Source organism: Colobus angolensis, unplaced genomic scaffold (assembly GCF_000951035.1).
Source record: "Colobus angolensis palliatus isolate OR3802 unplaced genomic scaffold, Cang.pa_1.0 Scaffold410, whole genome shotgun sequence".
Classification (NCBI taxonomy): Eukaryota; Metazoa; Chordata; class Mammalia; order Primates; family Cercopithecidae; genus Colobus; species Colobus angolensis.
Genome location: NW_012117489.1, coordinates 920028 through 942889, shown reverse-complemented (window position 1 = coordinate 942889; position 22862 = coordinate 920028). Strand labels below are relative to the sequence as shown.

General features: G+C 38.2%; 1 protein-coding gene across 3 annotated transcripts in view; it reads left to right on the top strand.

The window, feature by feature from the left end:
- CDK14 (cyclin-dependent kinase 14) overlaps positions 1-22862 on the top strand; it is a 487133-nt gene that overhangs the window by 33117 nt on the left and 431154 nt on the right. For 2 of the 3 annotated variants that reach the window (XM_011956201.1, XM_011956202.1), the window contains exon 3: positions 4317-4411. The exons of the other annotated variant lie outside the window; for it this stretch is intronic. In XM_011956201.1, coding sequence (XP_011811591.1) covers positions 4317-4411 — 95 coding nt within the window. The remainder of the gene's footprint in view (positions 1-4316; positions 4412-22862) is intronic. 3 annotated transcript variants of the gene reach the window in all.

Genomic DNA, 22862 nt, shown 5'->3' with positions numbered 1-22862 from the left:
AGACTTTCCAGATAATTATCTGTTTTAATGGTCTTTACAAATAGCATTTGGTTTGATTAATCATGTTTATAATACTTTTGTCTTGTATTTTACAAATATCTTTCATTGTCTTTATTAATCTCTTCCTACTGTGTTCTTTGTTGCTTCTTTTCTAGCTGCCATTAAAAGTCTAAATCATACTGCTTTATTGTTTTCTATTATATGCATATATTTAAATTTTCTTTTATGTGTTGATTTGGCTGCATGCCGTAGGTCTTAAATGGTCATGCTCTCATTGTCACATATTTATGAATTTTAAGTTTTGATTTTTTTAAACCCATGTTGTTAAACTATTCAGCTTTAATTTTTTATTTCAACAAGATAACATTTGTTGTATATATTTAAGATACACAGATTGAGTATCCCCTATCTGAAATGCTTGGTACAGAGGTATTTTGGCTTTAAGATTTTTTTGGATTCTGGAATATACATGAGATATCTTAGGAAGGGGACCCCAAGTCTAAACATGAAATTCACTTATGTTTCATATATAGCTTATATGCATAGTCTGAATGTAATTTTATACAATATTTTAAATAATTTTGTGCACCTGTCACATGAGGTCAGGTGTGGAATTTTCCACTTGTGGCATCGTGCTGGTGTTCAAAAAGTTTCAGATTTTTGGAACATTTTGGTTTTAAGGTTTTTGGATTAGGGATTCTAACCTATATAGCATGGTGTTATGGGATGCATATAGATAGTAAAATGATTACTGTAGTGAAGCAAATTAACATGTCTATCATCTCATATAGTTACCCATTTTTTGTTTTTGTGGCAAGAACAGCTAAAATCTACTCATTTAGCAGGAATCCCAAATACAGTACAGTTTTGTTAATTATAGTCTTAATTTCTAATTTAATTACCTTGTGTTCAGAAAAAGCAACTTGAAATGTTTTTGCAGTTTTCAATATTGAGGTCATCTTTGTGACTTAATCTATGACCATTTTTTGGTGAATTTTAAATGTGTGCTTGAAAGAATGTAAATATATGAATATGTATATTAATTAAGCTGTTGTTTCTAATATTTGAGCCCCGTAGATCCCTTAATTATTAGTTACTTGCTTGCTCTCTCGATTAGTAGTGTATGCTTGTCTTTCATTATCACCAACAGATTCTTGCTTTATTGCTACCAACAATTGTTTGATACATTTCAAAATTATGTTATTTGGCCTTTACTAGTTTACTAGTTTATTAGACTTCTTGGTGGATTTTTAACATTCATTTTTTATGGGAGATACTAATTTAATCTATTTATTGTTTTGCAAATTCTGTCTTGTCTGCTATCAATACTACTATTGGTATTATTTTTAAAAATGCTTATTGAGCTATATTTTTCCCTTACTCCTTTGTTTTCAGATTTACTCTTTTTAAATCTCTTCTTAATAGCATATTGCTATATTTTCTTTTTTTTAATTTTTTTAATCAGAGAGCTTTTCCTTTAATAAGGGAAGTTGATTCATTTATGTTTATTGTAATCATTGATCTGTTTGGACTTAACTTTATTCTTATTTTATAAAATTTTACTTTGCATGCTTTCTTACTGAATATGCCTTCTCCTCTAACCTCTCACTCCTTACCCTCTTTCTCTGTCATTGCATTTTTTTTTTTCCATTCCTCCCTCCCCAATTTGTTTGGGATTTGTATGCCTTATTTATATCAATTTACTGATTACCTTTTAAAGGTTAAGAAACATTCTAAAAGGTATGTGTTTGGAGTTTCAATCTGTATCTGCAATATATTCTGATTTATTCAAGAAAGCTCAGTGTGGTTTTGTCTCTTCTTTCCTACTGTTCCTTGCCTTGTCCCCCCATCACTCCAGCTACATCTTACATTGAGATAATTTTATATCTAGATTTTTTTCTGTGGGTAGTAAAATTGTTGTGTTTCCATGTTTCACTTGAGGGACTGCCTTGAGTGTAGTATTAATTATGCAAAATTATTTTTCCTTTTAATTTTGAAAATATTGCTTAACTGTCTTTTTGCAGCTATTACAATCTGTGACAATACGTTTGCTGAATAAATTTTCTATTTAGATGCAACCTCTCCCTTAATTTTTCTGGGAGAATTCTGTTCAGCCATTGAGCTTATTACTTTTTTAGCCTCTGGGGTTCAAGCAATTCTCCTGCCTCAGCCTCCCCAGTAGCTGGGACTACAGATGTGCACCACCACGCCCAGCTAATTTTTGTATTTTTAGTAGAGATGGGGTTTCACCATGTTGGGCAGGATGGTCTCAATCTCCTGACCTCGTGATCTGCCTGCCTCTGCCTCCCAAAATGCTGGGATTACAGGTGTAAGCCACCGCGCCTGGCCTATTTAAAGTTATCCTTACTTGCAATGTCCACTTGCCTTCCAAGCTTTTAGCTTATCTGCCCACTGAATTTTATCCTTCTCTTTTAGGATGTTGATTTTCCTAAAATGATTTGTGATTTTTGGTTGTATACTCATATTTGTACTTGTCAATCACTGTCAGCTTATTTTATTTTCTGTAAATTGTCTCTGCCGATTGTGTGAAAGGGATTACAGCTTAGGGGATGGGGAGACATTGCTTTTTCTCTGGGTATTGGCTACTTGAGTCCTTGCTCTGCTCAGGTACCACACTCTAAGCCATCTCCTGCGCAGATGCCTCTGCAGCTTGCTTGGGAGGACACTGCAGTCTCAACTGTTTATGTGTTGATTGGTCTCATGTTCACTTAGAGGTTCCTGCTTCTTTTCTTTAATAGTCTTCTCCTGCATGGTCAGACTTTTCCCTGAAGTTTTGATTCTGATTACCTTCTTTCAGAATTCTTCAAAATTTCTGATTAGATATTGGCACTCTTTTTTGTTTTCTGTTTCTAATTCTGATTTATTATTTTTGAAAAATAACTTTTCAGTCATGATGGGGTATTTTGGGTGGGAAGGAAGTAAGAAACGTGTATTCAACTGGCCGCATAAAATCCTAATAAATAGTAGGAGTCAGAATCGTTGCCCACATGTGTGTTTTTTGGTAAGTGGTACAGGAGTATAATCAAAAGTAGTGTTCAAGCCCAACTTCAAGAATACAAGTTCTAAACTTCTGAAGTTGGTTATTTATGAAGTACTACAAATATTAGCCACCTTTTATGAATTACATATATGTATATATATATATTTATATTGGAATAAATTTCTTTAATAAGATATTTTTCATTCCTTGTGTAATTACCATTTTCTAATATGCTTTGGTATTACCCTTTTATTTAATAGCAACAGTATAATAATAGATCATTTCTTATTGAAATAGAAGGTGAATGCTCCTCCACCTCGGAGGACAACACTCCCCTTTTCTTGCTCCATAGTTAAAGTTGGGGTGGGAGTTGAGCACAATAAGAGTGATGAGGTCACTGTCTCTTAGCATTTTTTTTGGTCCTGTTGGGATGTGACCTGTCTTAAGGAAGAGTTATTTGGTGGCAGCTATGCCTTAAGGATTGATTTATGTGTATGTAAGAGAGTTCCATTTTGTATTAGTGATAGCTGAATGATAACATCTTCTGATTTTCTGTTTGAATTATCACTAAAAGGTATCAGAGGAGTACCTTTATATGGCTGAATATTATACCATCATGATTTACAATGGGATACAGTAAATATTTTCAACTTTGTCAGCCATGTGATCCGTATTGGAACTACAGCTCTGTTGTAGTTTAAAAATCATGAAAAAATATACAAGTGAATGACCATGACTGTGTTTCAGTAAAACTTTATGAACACTAAAATTTAATTTTCATATTATTTTCACATATCATGAAATTTTATTCTTGTTTTGCTTTGTTTCCTTCAACCATTAAAAAAGTAAAAACTATTCTAAACTTATGGGATATACAAAAACAGGTAGTGGGCTGGATTTGACCCATGGGCCACAGTTTGCCAGCTCATAATTTAGAAGATTGTGTAATAACATGTAAAGAGTTCACAATTTATTGAATAATAAAAGGGAGGGTCAGGTTAAAAAACCTGCAATTTCATTTATGTAAGAAAGCAATCATCAGCTTACAGATAGCACTGGAAGAGCAGATATCAAAATATTAACAGTGGTTCCCTGGTTAGATTATGGGAATAATTTCATTCTGCATTGTGTTTATTTGCATTTTTTGAGTTTTGTACCCTGTTTATTATGTTGTTTTGAAAAATAAATATGTATGCCAGAAAAAACGGTTATTTAAAAAGTGACAGAGAATCTGTACATTCTCAGCAAAATCATGGTATTTGTTGTTAATTAATTTGATATAATCTGTTTTGCTTACCCTGTGCTTCATTTTTAGCCAACAAGTCCCAAATTTGGAAAAGCTGACTCATATGAAAAGCTGGAAAAACTAGGGGAAGGATCTTATGCTACAGTATACAAAGGGAAAAGCAAGTAAGTTCATTATTTTTGGAATATTTCACATGTGCAATGTATCAGCCCTCTTATTACTAAATAGCATTTTATTTAATTCTTATTTAATATACAATAGATTTTCCTCCCTCAGGGTATCTTTTTTTTTTCTTTTGGCAAGTGTATAAAACTCATTGGAATTGGTGTACTCTGCTAGTAAACAGTTTTTCAGACTGTTCAATTTATTTTTCTGTTTAACACTCCTCCCCACAACATTGTTTACTCTTTCTTTCAAAGGAGTTGGAACCGTCTAATGAGAATTCATTTCCAGGTGAATTATGTGATTAATTTCTCATAGAGATTTAGTGTTGGGAATAGGAATATTGATTTGACAATGCCAAATGTATTGGCCATTCTTGGGGTCTTTTTAAATTAAGCTTTTACTCCATCTTTCAGAAGTCTCTTACTTAAAAAAAAAGGCAAACTTTTCTTTTTCTTTCTGTCTGATTTGGCATCATGCTGCATGTATTTTCTATAGAGAAACAACTCTCTCCTCCTTTTCTTCTTTCTCTCCATTGTTCTCTGGCGGTCAGGGCACAGATTTGGATTCTTAAAAAGCTTGTCCTCGTGTGTTTCTGACTGACTTCCTTCCTCTCCCTTATTGATTAAGGACAGAGTTAGTGACATGTAGTTGCAGATAAATTAATGCTGTCTCTGCAACAACCACAGAAGTCACAAACTTTGTTTTAAGTTTATAACTCTACCAAATGATGTTGCAAAATAATTTTCTATACCGGCCCTGTTACCTCTTTTTAAAATCTTTATAGAAGATAGGACTTTTTTTTTTTTTTTCTGAGACAGTGTTTTGCCCTGTTGCCCAGGCTAGAGTACAATGGCCTGATAGTGGCTCATTGCATTCTCAACCTCCTGGGCTCAAACAGTCCTCTTGCCTTAGCCACCTGAGTAGCTGGCACTACAAGCATATGCAATCATGTCTGGCTATTTTTTAAAAATTCTTTTGTAGAAACAGAATTTTCTTGTGTTGCCCAGGCTGGTTTTAAACTCCTGGGCTTAAGTGATCCTCTGGCCTCGGACATCCAAAGTGTTGGGATTACAGGCGTGAACCACTGCACCCAACCAGATTAGGACATTGTAGCTTAAGTAATTAGAAGATGTAGAAGAGAACAATTCTCTGAAGGATCATTCTAAAGACATAGTTGGAAATTTTGATTATGTGCTAATTTAGGTAATCTTAGGATTTTCAGGAGTGTGGTCTTACACCTCTTTGTTCATGTTTCTTAAGTTTAGAAGATGAAATATTCCTTATCAAGAAAGATATGTGTAAGGCAAAAATACCATGAAGTCAAAAGTAGTAGTATTAATTTTGAGAGTTATAAAAAAAAGTTTGCAAAAATTGTGCAGGGAGCTGTCTTCATTCCACACCCAGGCAGATTGGAGCACCCGCTTGCCTGGTTCTGCATCCTGAACTGCTCCACCCCCTCTGTCCAGAGATCCTGGTATAGCAGAGCCCTCTTCACTCCATGCCTAGGCAGATCTCCAGGCATTCAAAGCACCTGCTCACTTCACCTGGATTGGCAGCCTCAGTTGCCCCACCCTTCCTTTGCAGACATCCAGGTGCAGGAGGGGCCCTTTCTGCTTCACACCCAGGCAGATCTCCAGGCAGTTAGAGCACCTGCTCACCTGATTCAGCATCATGAGTCACTCACTCTTTCCTGTGCAGAGACCATGGTGCAGCTGGGCCTTCTGTGCTCCACACCCAGGCAGATCTCCAGGCATTTGGAGCACCAGTTCACCTGGAATGGCAGTCTAAGCTGCCTCACCCTTTCTACACAAAAACTCTGGTGTAGCAGGGTCCTCTTTCCTCCATGCCCTGGCAAATCTCCAGGGATCTGGAGTACTTACGCTCCTGGATTAGGAGTTTAGGCTGCCTCCACTTCCTCTGCACAGGCTTGGGGCTGCGGATGTTTCCCAGCTTCATGCTTAGGCACACCTCTGGGTGCTTGGTGGTTTTCCACTGGATTCTCCAGTGCTGGTGCTTGTTGCCTGCCATCAGGGGATGACCATCTTGCCTCCTGCCCCCCCAGGACTGAGAATGGAACTCAGAACACTATGGACTCCACAGATCAGCCCATTGCCTAAGGCAACAGAGAGCATCTCCCCATAAATAAGGATCAAGTATATATCCAGCCACGTCGGCTGCAGTAGGTTCTTACCCGTAAGTGCCATCCACTGGCTCTGGGTCAAACTGAACAGCCCTATATAAAAGCTGCTGATAGAAATGAATAGGGCTATAGAAGCAAAGCCAAAAGATCCTACCCAGCATCCTCTGCAGTCACAACACAGAGGGACTGGGGAGAAGGGAAAGGGAAAGAAAAAAAAAAAAACACATCAATAATATTACAGAGAAAGAAAAAGAAAAAATCCTATCTGTACAAAAATAATTACAAAAATTATAGTGCCAGTATCTCCAGATGAGAAGGAACCAGCACAAGAATTCTGTTATTGTGAAAAATCTGAATGTCATGACACCACTGAAGGATCACAGTAACTCTCCAGCAATAATTCATGACCAAAGTGGAAACTCAGAAATGACAGATAAATAATTCAAAGCATGAATTACAAGGAAACTCAGTGAGATCCAAGACATGATTCAAAATCTACACAAAGAAACTTCTAAATCAATCCAGGAAATGAAGAAAGAGATCTAACATCTTAAAAGGAAATCAGTCAGCATTTGTAGAATTGAAAAGCTCACTTAAGGAATTTCAGTACAATTGAGGCCAGACACAGTGACTCACGCCTGTAACCCCAGCACTTTGGGAGGCCAAGGTGAGCAGATCATCTGAGGTCAGGAGTTTGAAACCAGCCTGGACAACATGATGACACCCCGTCTCTACTAAAAATACAAAAATTAGCTGGGTGTGGTGGTGCATGCCTATAATCTCAGCTACTCCAGAGGCTGAGGCATGAGAATAGCTTGAACTTGGGAGGCGGAGGTTACAGTGAGCTGAGATCACGCCACTGCACTCCAGCTTGGGCAACAGAGCAAGACTGTCTCAAAAAAAAAGAGAAAAGAAAACAGTTGAAAGCTTCAATAGTTTAGATCAAGTGGAAGAAATAATTTCAGAGCTTGAAGACCAATCTTTTTAACTAACCCAGACAAAGATAACCATGTTTTTTAATGAACAAAGTCTTTGAGAAATATGGGATAATGTAAAGTGATCAAACCTATAAATTATTGGCATTCCTGAGTGTGACAGAGAAAAGGTAAACAACCTGCAAAACTTATTTGAGGGAATAATCCCAGAAAAATGCCCTAATCTTGCTAGAGAGGTAGATATCCAGATTCAAAAAGTCTGGAGAACATCTGTGAGATACTATGTAAAATGAACATCACCAAGACATACTTACCAGGATATCTAAGGTCAATGCTAAAGAAAAAATGTTACAGAGAAAAAGGCAAGATGACATATAAAAGGAACACCATTAAGCTAACAGCGGATTTCTCAGCAGAAACCTTACAAGCCAGGAGAGTTAGGGAGCCTGTTTTCAGCATTCTTAAAGAAAAGAAATCTCAGCCAAGAATTTCATATCCCACCAAGCTAAGCCTCATAAGCAAAGGAGAAATAAAATGTTTTCCAGACAAGCAAGCACTAAGGGAATTTCTTACCACTAGATCAGCCTTACAAGAGATCCTTAAGGGGTAAACATGCAAATGTAAGAACAATACCCACTACCACAAAAACACACATAAGCACATGACCCACAGATTCTGTAAAGCCACCACAAAATAGAAACTGTAACGCAACCAAGTAACAACTTCATGATAGGCTCAAAACACTATATATCAATATTAACTTTGAATATAGACTGACTAAACCTCACACTTTTAAAGGGCACAGAATTGTAAGTTGGATTAAGAAAAAAAAACAAACAAGACTTATCTCTCTGCTGCTTTCAAGAGACCTGTCTCACATGTGATTACACCAGTAGGCTCAGAGTAAAGGATTGGAGAAAGATCTGTCACTCAAATGGAACACAAACAAGAGCAGGAGTCACTATTTTTATATCAGATAAAAGACTGTAAGCCAACAACAATAAAATAGGAGAAAGAAGGGCGTTACATAATGATAAAGTGTTCAATTCAACAAGAAGACTTAACTATCCTAAATATATATGCATGCAACAATGGAACAACCAGATTCCTGAAAAAATTACTTGTAGACCTACAAAAGGACTTAGCCACACAATAATAGTAGGGGCTTCAACAACCCACTGACAGCATTAGACAGATCATCAAGGCAGAAAACTAACAGGAAATTCTGGGCTTAAATTCTACTCCTGACCAACTGGACCTAATAGGCATCTACAGAATACGCCACCCCCATTAACCACAGAATATACATTCTTCTTATTTGCATTTAGGACAGATGACCACATACTCAGTCATAAAACAAATCTCAATAAATTAAAAAAAAAAAGTTATACCATTCATACTCTTAGACCAGAATGGAATAAAAATAGGAATCAATACCAAGAAGATTTCCCCAAACTTCACAATTACATGGAAATTAAACAACTTGCTCCTGAATGACTTTTGATACAATTAAAGCAGAAGTCAAAAAATTCTTAGACATAAATGAAAACAGAGACATATCATACCAAAATCTCTGGGATACAGGAAAAGCAGTGTTAAGAGGAAAGTTTACAGCACTAAATGCCTACCTAAAAAAATAGTTAGAAAGATCTTAAATTAACTAACATCACACCTAGAGGAACTAGAAAAACAAGAACAACCTAACCCCAAAACCAGAAGAAGAAAAGATATAACTAAAATCAATGCAGAACTGACTGGAATTGAGACCTAAAAATATGTTAAAAATCATTGAAACCAAAAGTTGGTTCTTTGAAAGGATAAAGATCAATATAACACTAACTAAAGGAAGAGAGAAGATCCAAATTAGTACAATGAGAAATGGCAAAGGTGACATTACAACTGATCCCATGGAAATACGAAAGATTGTCAGAGACTATTAGGAACAACTCTATGTATACAAAGTAGAAAATCTAGAGGAAATTGGTAAATTTCTAGAACATATAACCTCCCAAGATTGAATCAGGAAGAAATGGAAACTTTGAACAGACCAATATCAAGCTCCACAATTGAATTAGTAGTAAAAACCTACCAACCAAAAAAAGCCCAGGACTAGATTGATTCATAGCCAAGTTCTACCAGAAGTACAGAAAAGAGATGGTATCAATTCTACTGAAACTATTGCAAAAAACCGAGAAAGATGGACACTGCCCTGTCATCGAGGATGATGAAGCCAGCATCATCCTGATATGAACAACTAGACACAAAAGTCCTCAACAAAATACCAGCAAACCAAATCCAGCAGTGCATCAAAAAGATAATTCACCACAACCAAGTAGGCTTCATTCCTGAGATGCAAGGTTGGTTCAGAATTCACAAATCAATACATGTGTTTCACCACACAGCAGAATTAAGAACAAAAACCATTTGATCATCTCAGTCGATTTGCAAAAAGCCTTTGATAAAATCCAATATCCCTTCATGATGAAGACCCTCAATAAGCTAGGCACTGAAGGAACATAGCTCAAAATAATAAGAGCCACCTATGACAAACCCACAGCTAGCATCATACTGAACTGACAACAGCTGGAAGCATTCCCCTAGAGAACTGGAAAAAGGCCCGGCGCGGTGGCTCAAGCCTGTAATCCCAGCACTTTGGGAGGCCGAGACGGGCGGATCACGAGGTCAGGAGATCGAGACCATCCTGGCTAACACGGTGAAACCCCGTCTCTACTAAAAAATACAAAAAACTAGCCGGGCCAATTTTTGTATAATAATAATAAAAAAAAAGAACTGGAAAAAGACAAGGATACCCACTCTCGCCACTCCTATTAAAATGTAGTACCAGAAGTCCTAGCCAGAGCAATCAGGCAAGAGAAAGAAATAAAAGGCATCCAAATAAGAAAACAAGTCAAATTATCCATCTTTGTTGACAATATGATTCTATACTTGGGAAACCCTAAAGATTCTGCCAAAAAGCTCCTGGAATTGAAGAATGCCTTCAGTACAGTTTCAAGCCTCCTGGTCACATATAGTACTTAATTTCCTCCAAGTGGAGATGAAAGCCATTGCCTACTCACCTGCTTTAAGAGATGACAGGCTGTCTGGCTTTGCTTGCATTAAGGTGGCTAAGTCAGGCTGAAGAATAACAGCTACATGTCATATTGCAGGACTTGAGAGCTAAGTTTGGAGTGTCCCTATAGTGCTACATAATTTAAATAGCCAACTAATTGTTGGGATCCCTGTTCCAATACTCCTCACCATTCTCCCATAAATGTGTGCATGCCAACTGCCATCTTTAAACATAATCTTTAGCATCCTCCCCAAGAACAGCTCTCATTATCTTGCAGTGAAGCTGTCTGGCATTTGTAGAGATACTTGTGATTTTCAGTTTGTGAGCATTTTACACATATTTGTTGGTTTACAGCTGTCATGTTTGGATTTTACCGTAAGCCTCATTGTATTAGTTTGCTAGGGCTTGCAATAACAATGTCCTACAATCTGGGTGGCTTAAACTACATGTATTTTCTCAGTTGTAGAGGCTAGAAGTCTGAAATCAAGGTGTCTGCAGGGTGGGTTCCTTCTGAGGGTTGTTAGGGAGAATCTGTTCCATGCCTCTCTCCTAGCTTCTGCTGGTGTGCTGGCAATCTTGGGCTTTCCTGGCTTCCAGGTGCATCACCCCTGTTGTTGCCTTCTTCTCCACATGGCATTCTTCCAGTGTGTATATGTGAGTGTGGGTGTGTGTGTGTGTCTGTCTGTCTGTCTCTGTGTCCAAGTTTTTCCCTTCTGTCAGGACATGAGTTATATTCGATTAAGGTCCACCCTAATGACCTCATTTTGATTGCCTCCATAAAGGCCTCATTTCAAAAAAAATTGTGTTCTGAGATGCTGAGGTGCTTGGGGTCAGAACCTCAACATACCTTTTTGAACAGTTCAATCCATAACACTTACTAGTGTCAAACATCACTAACTTGGCATTTCTTTCATGACAGTGTTGTTCTTTTTCAGCCTGTAATATGTGTCATTCATCCTTTACCTATTGGTTCTTTTTAAAGCAATATAAGCAAAGGATATTTGTTACCCCCATCAAGAGATTTGTGTAATTTTTTTTTTATTTTTTAGACAGGGCCTGACTCTGTCACCTAGGCTGGAGTCCGGTAGTGCGTGCCATCTTGGCTCACTGCAACCTCTGCCTCCCAGGCTCAGGCAATCCTCCCGCGTTAGCCCCCGCAAGTAGCTGGGACTACAGACAGATGCCACCACACCCAGCTAATTTTTTGTATTTTTTTGGTTGAGACGGGGTTTTGCCATGTTGCCAAGACTGGTCTTGAACTCCTGAGCTAAAGTGATCCACCCACCTTGGCTTCCCAAAATGTTGGGATTACAGACATGAGCAACCATGTCCAGCTGGTGTGTGTAATTCTTTATTGTGGAGTAGTTGCTATTAGGCATAGTTTAGAAACTTGAGGAGGATTAGAAAGGGTTTTTAATTATTCTTGATTCTTTTGGATCTCTTATCCATGTAGGAACACATACACTGGGGAGAAGTTAACTGAGATTCCTATACAGGTAGTCTGCTTTGTAATGAGCTTGGTTTCTAACAAATGGCTAGTTGACCCTGTTCACATCAACATACAAAACTCACAAATATGCCTTTTTTTTTTTATGAGACCAAGTTTCGCTCTTGTTGCCCAGGCTGGAGTGCAATGGTGCGACACTGGCTCACCGCAACCTCCGCCTCCTGCGTTCAAGCGATTCTCCTGCCTCTGCCTCCCGAGTAGCTGAGATTACAGGCATGTGCCACCATGTCTGGCTAATTTTTTTGTATTCTTAATAGAGACAGGATTTCTCCATGTTGGTCAAGCTAGTCTCAAACTCCTGGCCTCAGGTGATCCGCCTGCCTGGGCCTCTCAAAGTGCTGGGATTACAGGCGTGAGCCACCGTACCTGGCCACAAATATACTTTTAAGAAAAAGCTTTGAACTTACCACATTCTCATATTTGAGTAGAAAGTTTTTGGTTTTTGATCAGTGTTCTCCGGATTTCTTCTGTCTCTCTGTCTCTTTGTCTTTCACTGTCTTTTTATCTCTCTCTCTCTGTTTTTATGTTTAGATGGGGGGTGGCAATTATCATTCTGACCGCTGATCTCTCTTCTGGTTTGATTTTCTGATTATGTTCTCTCTTCTAAATTCTTGTAGCATTTAATATAGGATTAAAAATTATGCATTATATAATACTTTGAAAAATTAAAATATATGGCGTTTTAAAATGTCTTTAATTCAGCACCTTGAAATCATCTTTTTACCTCGCAGTTTACCAAGGACTTCTGTATGTTCGGGGACGTGTTAATATTTTTTGAACTTATTCAACTAATGATGAATATTCATTATATTGTTTATAATTATGCCTTTTTTGTGCTGTCGGTGAAAAAGAGGTGATTCAGATGAGGATTCTGCCCTCGGGAAACTTAATCTTGAAGGGAGATGGTACAAATACATACGTAATTCTGTATAAATGAAGATGTATTAATACTAGATTCGATATAAGCTAGAATGTAGTGAGAAAGGCCCAAGTAACACAGTGGCTCATGCCTGCAGTCCCAACACTTTGCAAGGGCAAGGTGAGTGGATCACCTGAGGCCAGGAGTTCGAGACCAGGCTGTCCAACATGGTGACACCCCGTCTCTACTAAAAATACAAAAGTCAGCTGGGTGTGGTGGCATGCACTTATAATCCCAGCTACTCGGAAGGCTGAGGCATGAGAATCACTTGAACCTGGGAGGCAGAGGTTGCAGTGAGTTGAGAACGTGCCATTGCACTCCAGCCTGGGTGACAGAGTGAGACTCTGTCTAAGAAAAAAAAAAAATGCCCAGGTAAAATGGTGTGGGGTTTCAAAAGGAGTGAAGAGAGATGATGGCGACTAAAGTATTTTAAATGTGTTCTCTCCAGTGGCCACTGATTGAGTTTAGAAGCCACATCTTTGTGTACTTTCAAATCAAGCCTCCCTCATCACTATGTGTCTTTGTGAATCCTTGGCACTGTTGCCTTTTGAGGCTTGCTCCTTCTCCCCAAGCAAATATATTGAGATTTTCACTCATTGGTTATCAGACTGTGCACTAAATTTGTTGAACTCTGAGGGTCATAAAGTAAAAGTAAACAGATTCACTTTGATTATTGTGGTAGTTTTGGTTAGACAAAAGTGTTTTGTTTGAGTATTGAAGTGGAATTGACTTTAAGCAATATAATCTGGGAGGATTGGTGGTTTGCTTATGCATGGGCACCCATGAATACCTGGTTGTTGAAAATAAGAGCTACTGCCTCTCACAACTTCAAGACCTAAAGTTGAGACATAGTGGGGCCCATATTCTCCTCAATGTACTTTGATCTGCTGGTAGATCACACCTGAGTCCCCCAGGTTCTGCACCCTACCTCAAGTAGTGAGTAGGTATGAGTCTTTGCTCTCCCTGGGACAGGGTCCCCTCTTTTCTTTGCTACTGAATCTAGGGGGTATGTGAGTCTGTAGCTGCTTTTGGTTTTCTCAGACTTCACATACCATTTAGAGGAAAAACAGCTTGCTCTTTGTTCTGCTTCTAGAACTGGAGTATTCAGACTAAGTTGTCCCACAGATGATCCTGATCTCTGGTCACTTTCTCTTTTTATGTTTAGTTCCTGTTGAGGTGAAGATGCCAAAGCCTTACTTCTGCAGGAGCCTGCTAAATAAAAGCCTGCCCACACTGGTTTGTGCCAGCCATAAATTGTTATCTCAGAGGTCAATGAGAACAATGAAGGAATTTGCTCACTTGACGTAACATGAGATTTATGTGATTGAAAGTGCCAATCTTCTTTTAGCATTTCATCCTGCCAATTTGTACTGAATAATTGAACTTGAATTAAATGACCTCATAAATTGAGAGACTACACCAAACCAATACTGAAATACACTAAATACAGTTCAAAGAGCTCTTCAAATCCCCAGGAGAAATAGAGGGAAGAAATGCTATTAATTAAAACAAGCAGAAGTGCAAGAAGAAAGGCAGCAGCAGTTAACCACCTTTTCAGAATATGTGAGATTAAAGATGCAGTTCTTACTGCTTGCACTGAAGGTCAACTTCATTGAAACACTATCAGGAAGAGTTTGAAGAATTCTAGAAGTCAGTAATCCCCAGATGGAAAACACTAGACTCCTGGTTCATTGAAGCTGCCATCTTAAGTATTGACACCTAGACTGTCATGTGGACTTCAGAGTCCTGAGAGGTTAGCTGCCCACAAGTGGGAGCTTCCTGCAAAGAGACACCGGTCTGATTACATTTTACAAGCTCTGCTGTAGGATGCTACTGAGGCCCACTCTGTTTCTCATTAGGTCTGCTCTGACTTCTTTTAGACTTTGGGCTCATGGGCCAAAGCTTATTATTACAGCTCACTTCAAAGATCAAGCCTGTAATCACACTGTTTAATCAAGAGTATGAAAATAACATCACAGTATAATACAATCAGTGTTAGTTTTATACTTTAATGAACAAAATACAGCGTTACAATGTATAACAGGAGAAACTGAGTGAAGAAAAGCTAACAGAGTAAATGCAGTTCGCTATGTGGGATTTTCCGATCTGTGTTCCTTCAGATCTGTGTATAGGTGGAAGTTTGAAAAGTAGGGTTCCTATCCTTACCTAGTCCAAGGAGGATAATAGCCCACCCACCAACATCTGCTAATTTTGTTTTATTTTTAAGCCCTAAAGCCTACTCAAATTGCAGATTCAGGCTTGACTTCCTGTAGAAGAAGAATGCAGACATTAGAGTCTGGTTCGTTGGTACAGCTGGTTTCATTTAGCTTGCAGCAGATAAACAAACAGTGCTTAATCTTTTTGATGAAAGTGACAGTGGGGATATTGTTTAAGCAAGAAGATGATTTTAATTATTAGACTAAATTGTACTGGAATAACTTTCCTATTAGACAGTGTTTAAACATATTGACTGCTCTTAGCCATGTGTATTATCAGGGTTCTTTGATCATTTGGACAGGAGACCCTTAATACAGTCAGTGATATTTGCTGTTGTTAGCATTGTAGTCATGTGTCAGCTATGCCCATCTGGTGGAAATGGAGGCATTCTTTGGAATTTTTTTCTTTAAAGAGTTAGTGTAGAAATGTTCAATTACTGAAATAATTGAAAGTCATAATGTGAGGACTCCTAAAACCTCTCTGCCAAAGTGGTTTTTGAGGTGGACTCGGGGAAGGATATGACTGACTGCAGGTTAAAGCATACCCGTGTTCCTGAGGTGCTTTATTGTTACTGTCGTCCTTTTGTTTAAACCAGGACGGTAGGGAAGCAGCATTTCTAGTCTAAACCAGTGGTTCTGAACTACTGGATAATTTTGTTTGCCAGGATATATTTGATGGTGTCTGGAGACATTTTTGGCTTTCACAACTTGAGGAGTGGTGGTGTCACTGGCATGTAGTGGGTAGAGGCCAGAGATGCTGGGAAATATCCTCTGAATGAACAGGACAGTCTCCTGCAACAAAGAATTATTCGGCCCAAAATGACATTAGTGCTGAGATTGAGAAACCCTGGTCGTAACAAGAAATGCATGGAGGCAGTGTCTATTTAAAATAGTGCATTGCTTTTGAGGTTGTAGTAACTCTCTACTGTGTTCTGTGGGCTGAGTGGGCCAGGCAATAGGTGTGTAGTGGTGAACAAAACTGACGTAGTGGTGAACAGAACTGACAGGGCCCCTGTTTTTATTAAGCATGTTATCCAGTGGGGGAGACAAATTAATTAAGTCAGCAGACACATCTGTAATTGTAAATTATGTAAAGGAAAAGAGAGCTGAGGAAGAATTAAGACAGAGAGTAGTGGGTTATGTGTATTTGCATAAGAGAGGGGTATAGGTAGTAAATATACATTAGATGGATGGAAATGGAAGCCTTGTTGAGGAGAAGACATTTATGCATAGATCTGAAGGAGGAGATGTCACCAAGCAGGTAAAGAGCAGGCACAAGAGTGTTTCATGCCAGGCCCTGAGGTGAGAAAGAGCTTGCTGTGTTTTAAACCAAATGAAGGAGCTAATTTTATTTTATTTTTTGAGATGTGGTAGGACCCGTAGTTTTCTCATTTTACTGGAATCTGCTGGTGGGTCACACGTGAGTCTCCCCAGGCTTTGGCACCCTCCCTCAAGTTTCGTAGGTGTGAATTTTTGCGCTCTCTGGGATAGGGTTCTCTCCTTTCCTTCCTACTGAATCAAGGGGGTATGTGAAAAGTGAGAGAGCACAAAAACAATGAACAGATAAGTTACAAACATGACAGATATTAATACAGGTATATCAGAATCACTTAAAATGTAATTGGTCTAAATACACCAATTAAAAGACAGAGATTGTCAGGATGGATTAAAAATTAAGACCCAACTATATTTTATCTATGAACTATCCTTTAAATATAAAGATGCAGTTTAAAAGCAAAAAGATAGGGAAATATATGCCATGTTAATGCAAATTAAAAGATAGCTGGAAGGCCGGGTGTGATGCCTTATCCCTATAATCTCAGCACTTTAGGAGGCTGAGGTGGGCAGATTACTTGAGATCAGGAGTTCAAGACCAGCCTGGGCAACATGGGGAAACCCTGTCTCTAACAAAAAATACAAAAATTAGCCAGCCATGGTGGCGCGTGTACCTGTAGTCCCAGATACTCAAGAGGCTGAGGCAGGAGAATTGCTTGAACCTGGAGGCAGAGGTTGCAGTGAGCCAAGATCCCGCCCCACTGCACTCCAGCCTGGGCAACAGAGTGAGATACTGTCTTAAAAAATTAACATAGCTGCAGTAGCTGTGTTAATTTCAGACAAAGCAAGTACTTCTGATGATTCAGAAGAACATCAAGGTTAAAGAGAGGCATTACATAATGATAAAGAGCTCAGTTCTCCAAGAAGACAACCGACTTTATTGTGTACACACCAAACAACAGAGTGTCAAAATACGTGAGGCAAAAATTGATAGAACCGAAAGGTGAAATGGACAAATCCACTGTGGTGATTGTGATTTCAACACCACTTTGTCAGTAATTGATAGATCAAGCAGGCAGAAATACCACTAAGGATTAGATGATCTCATCAGTACTGCCAAAATAAACAGAGTGGAAGCTGCCAATATTTCAAGGCCTGGGCCCAAAACTGGCACAGCGCTGCTTTTACCTACTCTTGATTAAGTGTTCAAAGAGACCAGATTCAAGAGTAGGAGACGAGACCACACCTCTTAATGAGGAGCGTCAACAAATCTGGGGGCCGTGTTTTAAAACCCCATATAGAGTTTGGTTTTTATTCTAGTCTGAATTAAATCTGTGCTCTCATCTTTGTACAGAGTTCTCTCAGCTATCCTTTCTGAACATGTATTCACTGACTTCTTTTTGGGTTAATTTCATTAGATTTTAGATCTCTCCTTGAGAAGAACAAAGACACAGGGTGGGGAACATCACACACTGGGGCCTGTTGTGGGGTGGGGGGATGGGGAAGGGATAGCATTAGGAGATATACCTAATGTAAACCACGAGTTAATGGGTGCAGCAAACCAACAGGGCACATGTATAAATATGTAACAAACCTGCACGTTGTACACATGTACCCTAGAACTTAAAGTGTATATATATGTGTGTGTGTGTGTGTGTGTGTGTGTGTATATATATATATATAAAAGATTCTGTTTAGTGCAAATGGCTTTGTATAGAGGGGGACCTTCTATCCTTGTATACCTGGCACAGTTCTGGTTTATGCTTGTCATTTTTGTGTGATTAATAGTGCTCTTTTTACTCTGAATACTGTCCCATTTGGATGATAAATTATATGATCATATTATATAATGTTTTATTTTTCTGGAAACTTGGGAAAATATTTTGCCCAAAACCAAAATTTGTTTAAAGTATGTTATTGTGGGATCCAACTGAGTATTTAGAGGCATTAATGTCAGCCAATCTGTGGGAGCATTTTTGAATAGTTTATGAGTGCTATTGAATCTGTAATGCAGATTTATGAATTGATTTTAAAAGTTTCATGGGAGGTTAATGAACTTTATGTACAGTTCTTAGATGGCAAGGTATGGCAACTAGACATGATTTTTATGAAATAAGAACTAATCAATCTAAAATTCAAATGACCTACTCAGATCCCTTACTACTCATAACATAAATGTTAGGCTTAGAGTAATTCAAGATAGCTGAAATGCTGGAAATGTGAAAGAATTAACAAGCTGGGGTTTGGGTGAAATTAGGTGCTGTTAGAGCTCAAAACCCCGTGTCAGTGAGTTTTAGTTAAATGCTCCAAGTCTATTTAGCACTAGCTTGTACAAAAGAAGTATACTATACCACTAGTAGGAATTGTAACAATGGAGAGATGGCAGGTACCTTAAAAATCTAGGACTGCAATTTGCATAGAGTAATTCAGTGCAAGATTGTATGGTAGACACTGTTGATGTTGGGGAGGTTATCAGACAGAAAGGAAATTATTTTAAAGATTTCAGGCGTAAGACTTTTTTTATGCTTAATGGTTGATTCTTGAGCAAGTATGTTTTCCCTTCTTTCTAGAGTTCTGAGGAAACAGACATAATATTTCCCTGTATAAACAAATTCTTTGAAATTTCAAAAGATAATTCTGTCTCTAGTTCAGAATGGTCTCTTTGGGATTGTTGTGTTTTTAACTATCTTTGTTTTCATGGATTTAAATCAATGATCCTAGAGATCTGCAAGCATTTTCTGAGCTGAGGGAAAATTGTAAACATCAGGCACTTTGGTTAATAGTTGAAAGACCTCTTGTAACCCAACAGAGAATAAGGTAGAAGTCATTCCTAATTGTCCTGATGGATGAGACAGGAGAGTGAATTCTGACGGCTTAGCAGTCAGCATAGGTATTGACAGACAAGCCCCTGAGGAAGCAAAAGAGGAACCAAGAGCTTTTGTTGTGTGTCTGGTCAAACCTCTTAGGAGAAAGAAGAGGGAAGTTGAGATATTAAGAAACCAAATAAGTAGTGTTACAAATGAGGCCTACTGGGAATCCCGAAGGAAGGCAAATTCCTAATGAGAAAGCAATGGTCTAGGTTAAACAGTGACTTTTTATTAAAAAAAAAGAGAAGTTAATTTTTTTTTACTTCTTGTTCTTGGGAAGATTTCTCTGCTAAGTGCTGGAGAGTTAAGGGCACCTGGAACTGTGCCCAAAGTAGAGCATAAAGGATTATTAAATTAAAAGAATGTATATCATCTTAGTGAAATGGAAGGGATGAAATAACAGACCACCAATATTTAGAGCTGGGCAAAGAGAGAAGCAAAGAAGAGAGGAGAGATTGTCTAGAGAGGTGGCGAGAAAACCAGCAAAGTACCAAGGAAGAAAGAGAGTTTCAAAGAGCATGGACGATGATGGCAAATATTCAGAAAAGTCAAATCAATGAATCCTGAAAGGAATTTATTACATTTTGCACCTAGGAATTTTTGTTTGTTTGTTTTGTTTTAAGATGTTAAGGGACTGGGGATGGATACTATTGTTTTGTGTTAAAGAGAGAATTGGGGATGAAAAAGGTAGGGTGAAATACATATAAGCTACTCTTTTTAGCAGTGAGGCAGGGAAAGAAAAGAGAATGAGAAGAAAGGGGAGAAGTGTTTTGTGTTGTTTCAGTTTTAAACTAAATGGGAAATAATCGAGTATGTATATAGACTATGACAAAGGAGTCAGTAGAAAGAGAAAAAGTTATTAAGGAAACACTTGAAGTATATTCTTGATGAAGAAATCTGAGAAGCTCTATTTTCTCTGTCACTTGAACTTTATTTCATTTGCTCCATGTAATTGGTCTTCCTCTTTCTTTTTCTGATAATGTGTAGATATGAAATAGCTTTTTGTCAGCTTCATCTCATTTAGAATCTAGACCTGTAAGAAAATTATCCTTCTTAAATATCTCTTATTTTTATTCATGTTCTTTTGAAATTCGAGTACATCATGGAACTCTCTGTGTAGCACATTTGTTTTTCTTCTTTACTCCATTTTCTTCATTGATGCTAGTTGTGATTTTTTTTATGACATCTTTTTTTTTGTAAATTTTCTTCCTTGATACCACCTCTCTGTTTGTAATTTAAAGTTATGAAATAAAGCTGCTATTAATTGAACACTCCATTTTTTTCACCTGTAAAAATAGGGTTAATAGAATTGATTTCATGCAGCTGTGAAGAATATATATATATAAGCAAATACATTTAATGTTTAGAACATTTTCTCACATAAATGTTCAATGAATATCAGCTACTTCTTTTTCATTTCTTATAACAGTCCTAGAAGAGATTTGAGATAATACAATTTCCCTTATTTTACAGGTGAAGAAACTGAGACCCATAAAGTTTGAGTAATTTGCCTGTAATCACACAGCTAAGTGCCAGGGCCAGAATTCAGATCCAGTTAGTCCAACTCCAGAGCTGAGTTCTTAACTTTTATCATTTGTTGTAAAATTGCAAAATCTGCTTTCTTGAAATCTGTTGTTATCTTACCCTTCTGTCATGCCATGACTATGCCAATTGTAAGGTCCAGGGTCAGGTTTGAGCCCCAGCCAAGGTCCAAGGGGAGTGGGTAGATGGGCAGATAGCTAAAAGAACACCCGACGGGGCATAGGCAGGTGAATATGGTTTTATTCAGCAGCTCTCTCATCAACAGCTCTCTCACACTGTCCGCCTTTATCTTGGCTGTCTGCTTCAGCTCCACAGCTCCTCTCAGCAGCCAGCTCTGGCGCTCTGGCTGCTCCCACACACAGCCATGCAGCCAGCTCTCCCTTGTCTTCAGCGTCAGCAGCTTGACTTCTTCCCTCTGGGCATGAATGTGAGCCATGTCAAGCCATGCGGTACCCTGGCTCCCTTCTGTTCGTCTGCAAGATGGACAATTGTGGTACCTCTTTTTCTCTAGGTGCAAGAGCCAAGCCATGCCATGCCATGCTGACCCGTGCTGAACCTAGCCCCCAATGCACAGCATCAGCCGGGCAATTTTACCTTTAACAGACAAAATGGCTTAGAAGCAAGTATGAACTTACACAAACAGGTTATTTAACAAGTGGAGTATGTGCCTATGTCCTAAGCTCGCTGAGTCATGAAGGCCTGGATGTCTGCCTCAGCCTATTTCTTGACCAAAGCACATCCATGTACCTTATACCTTCCTTGTTAATAATTAACTCTAGGGTGTGTAGCCAGTTTCTTAGATAATTCTCTTATTTTCCCTCTGTATCAATGCTGTTTTTTCTCTCTAGTCATTTATTATTATTAATATTCTCCACCGTTCTAGGCAATTCTACAGTGACATCATAGCTATTTCCCCCCTTTTTTCACCCAAGTGATTTGTGAGTTTTGATATAGTAGGTGCCTGCATGAAATAGAGCGGTCACTGCTCACCTTCCCTATCAGATAGGTTTATTTTGGACAAGATTTTCTATTCCTTTGCTGCCTTCTCATGTGGACTTCAGCCCAAGATTTGATGGGATCCATTTCTCTTACTACCTTTTTATTCATTGCCATATAAGCATATGACAAACATAACTTCTGACTCACCAGCACCTTTCAACCCTTTTATCCTTCTCACAAATAACATAGGAACTAATATTATAGTAAGAACTATACCTGAAAAAACAAAAAGTTTTCTAATAGGTTTTGGAGTAAATCAGAATCTCAGTCCTCTTGAGCCTCCACCCGAAGTATAGCCCAGTTCTTCCTGTGAATGTAGTTGAGTTTTCAAAACTGAGTTAAGAGGACACATTGATTCTCTGTACCTGTTGTGTCCTTTGAAACTCTTGCCAATTTTTCATTACCTTTGTTCTTATTTTTTAAGTCACTTCCTTGTACATTTGTATCTATGTCGGTGTATTTATATTGTTTACATGTATTTATTCACATAAACTGTTAGATACAACTTTCTTAAATTGTTAATCACTTTTGTGATGATTGATGTGACCTAGACTAACTTACCATTGACCCTCTGTTAAAAAAGGGCTCGTTTAATTAATAAGACCTGGAGAGAACCACTGTATTTAAGGTTATTTCATCCAATAGACGTGGTTTTGTAGAGGATGTTTATAGTTGTAAATTTAATTATTGTAGCTGGCACAGCCAGATCTCTATTTAGAGATAATGTCAGGAGACACTTAATGATCAGCCTGTGTAGTTATGTTTCCCTTTCTACTTTTCAAAAACTTTTCCTGGATTTATATGCATTTGTACACATGTGTGTGAGTGTGGGTGTGTGTATATTACAAAGAAAGTTCAGAGAGGTAGCAGAGATTATTTTTGAAAGTTGGAGAAAGCAGAGTTGGCAGGATGAATGATTGGCCTGTGTTTACATATCTCATTGTTAATAGCTGCACTGAAAAGTTGGGCGTCTCAGTTTC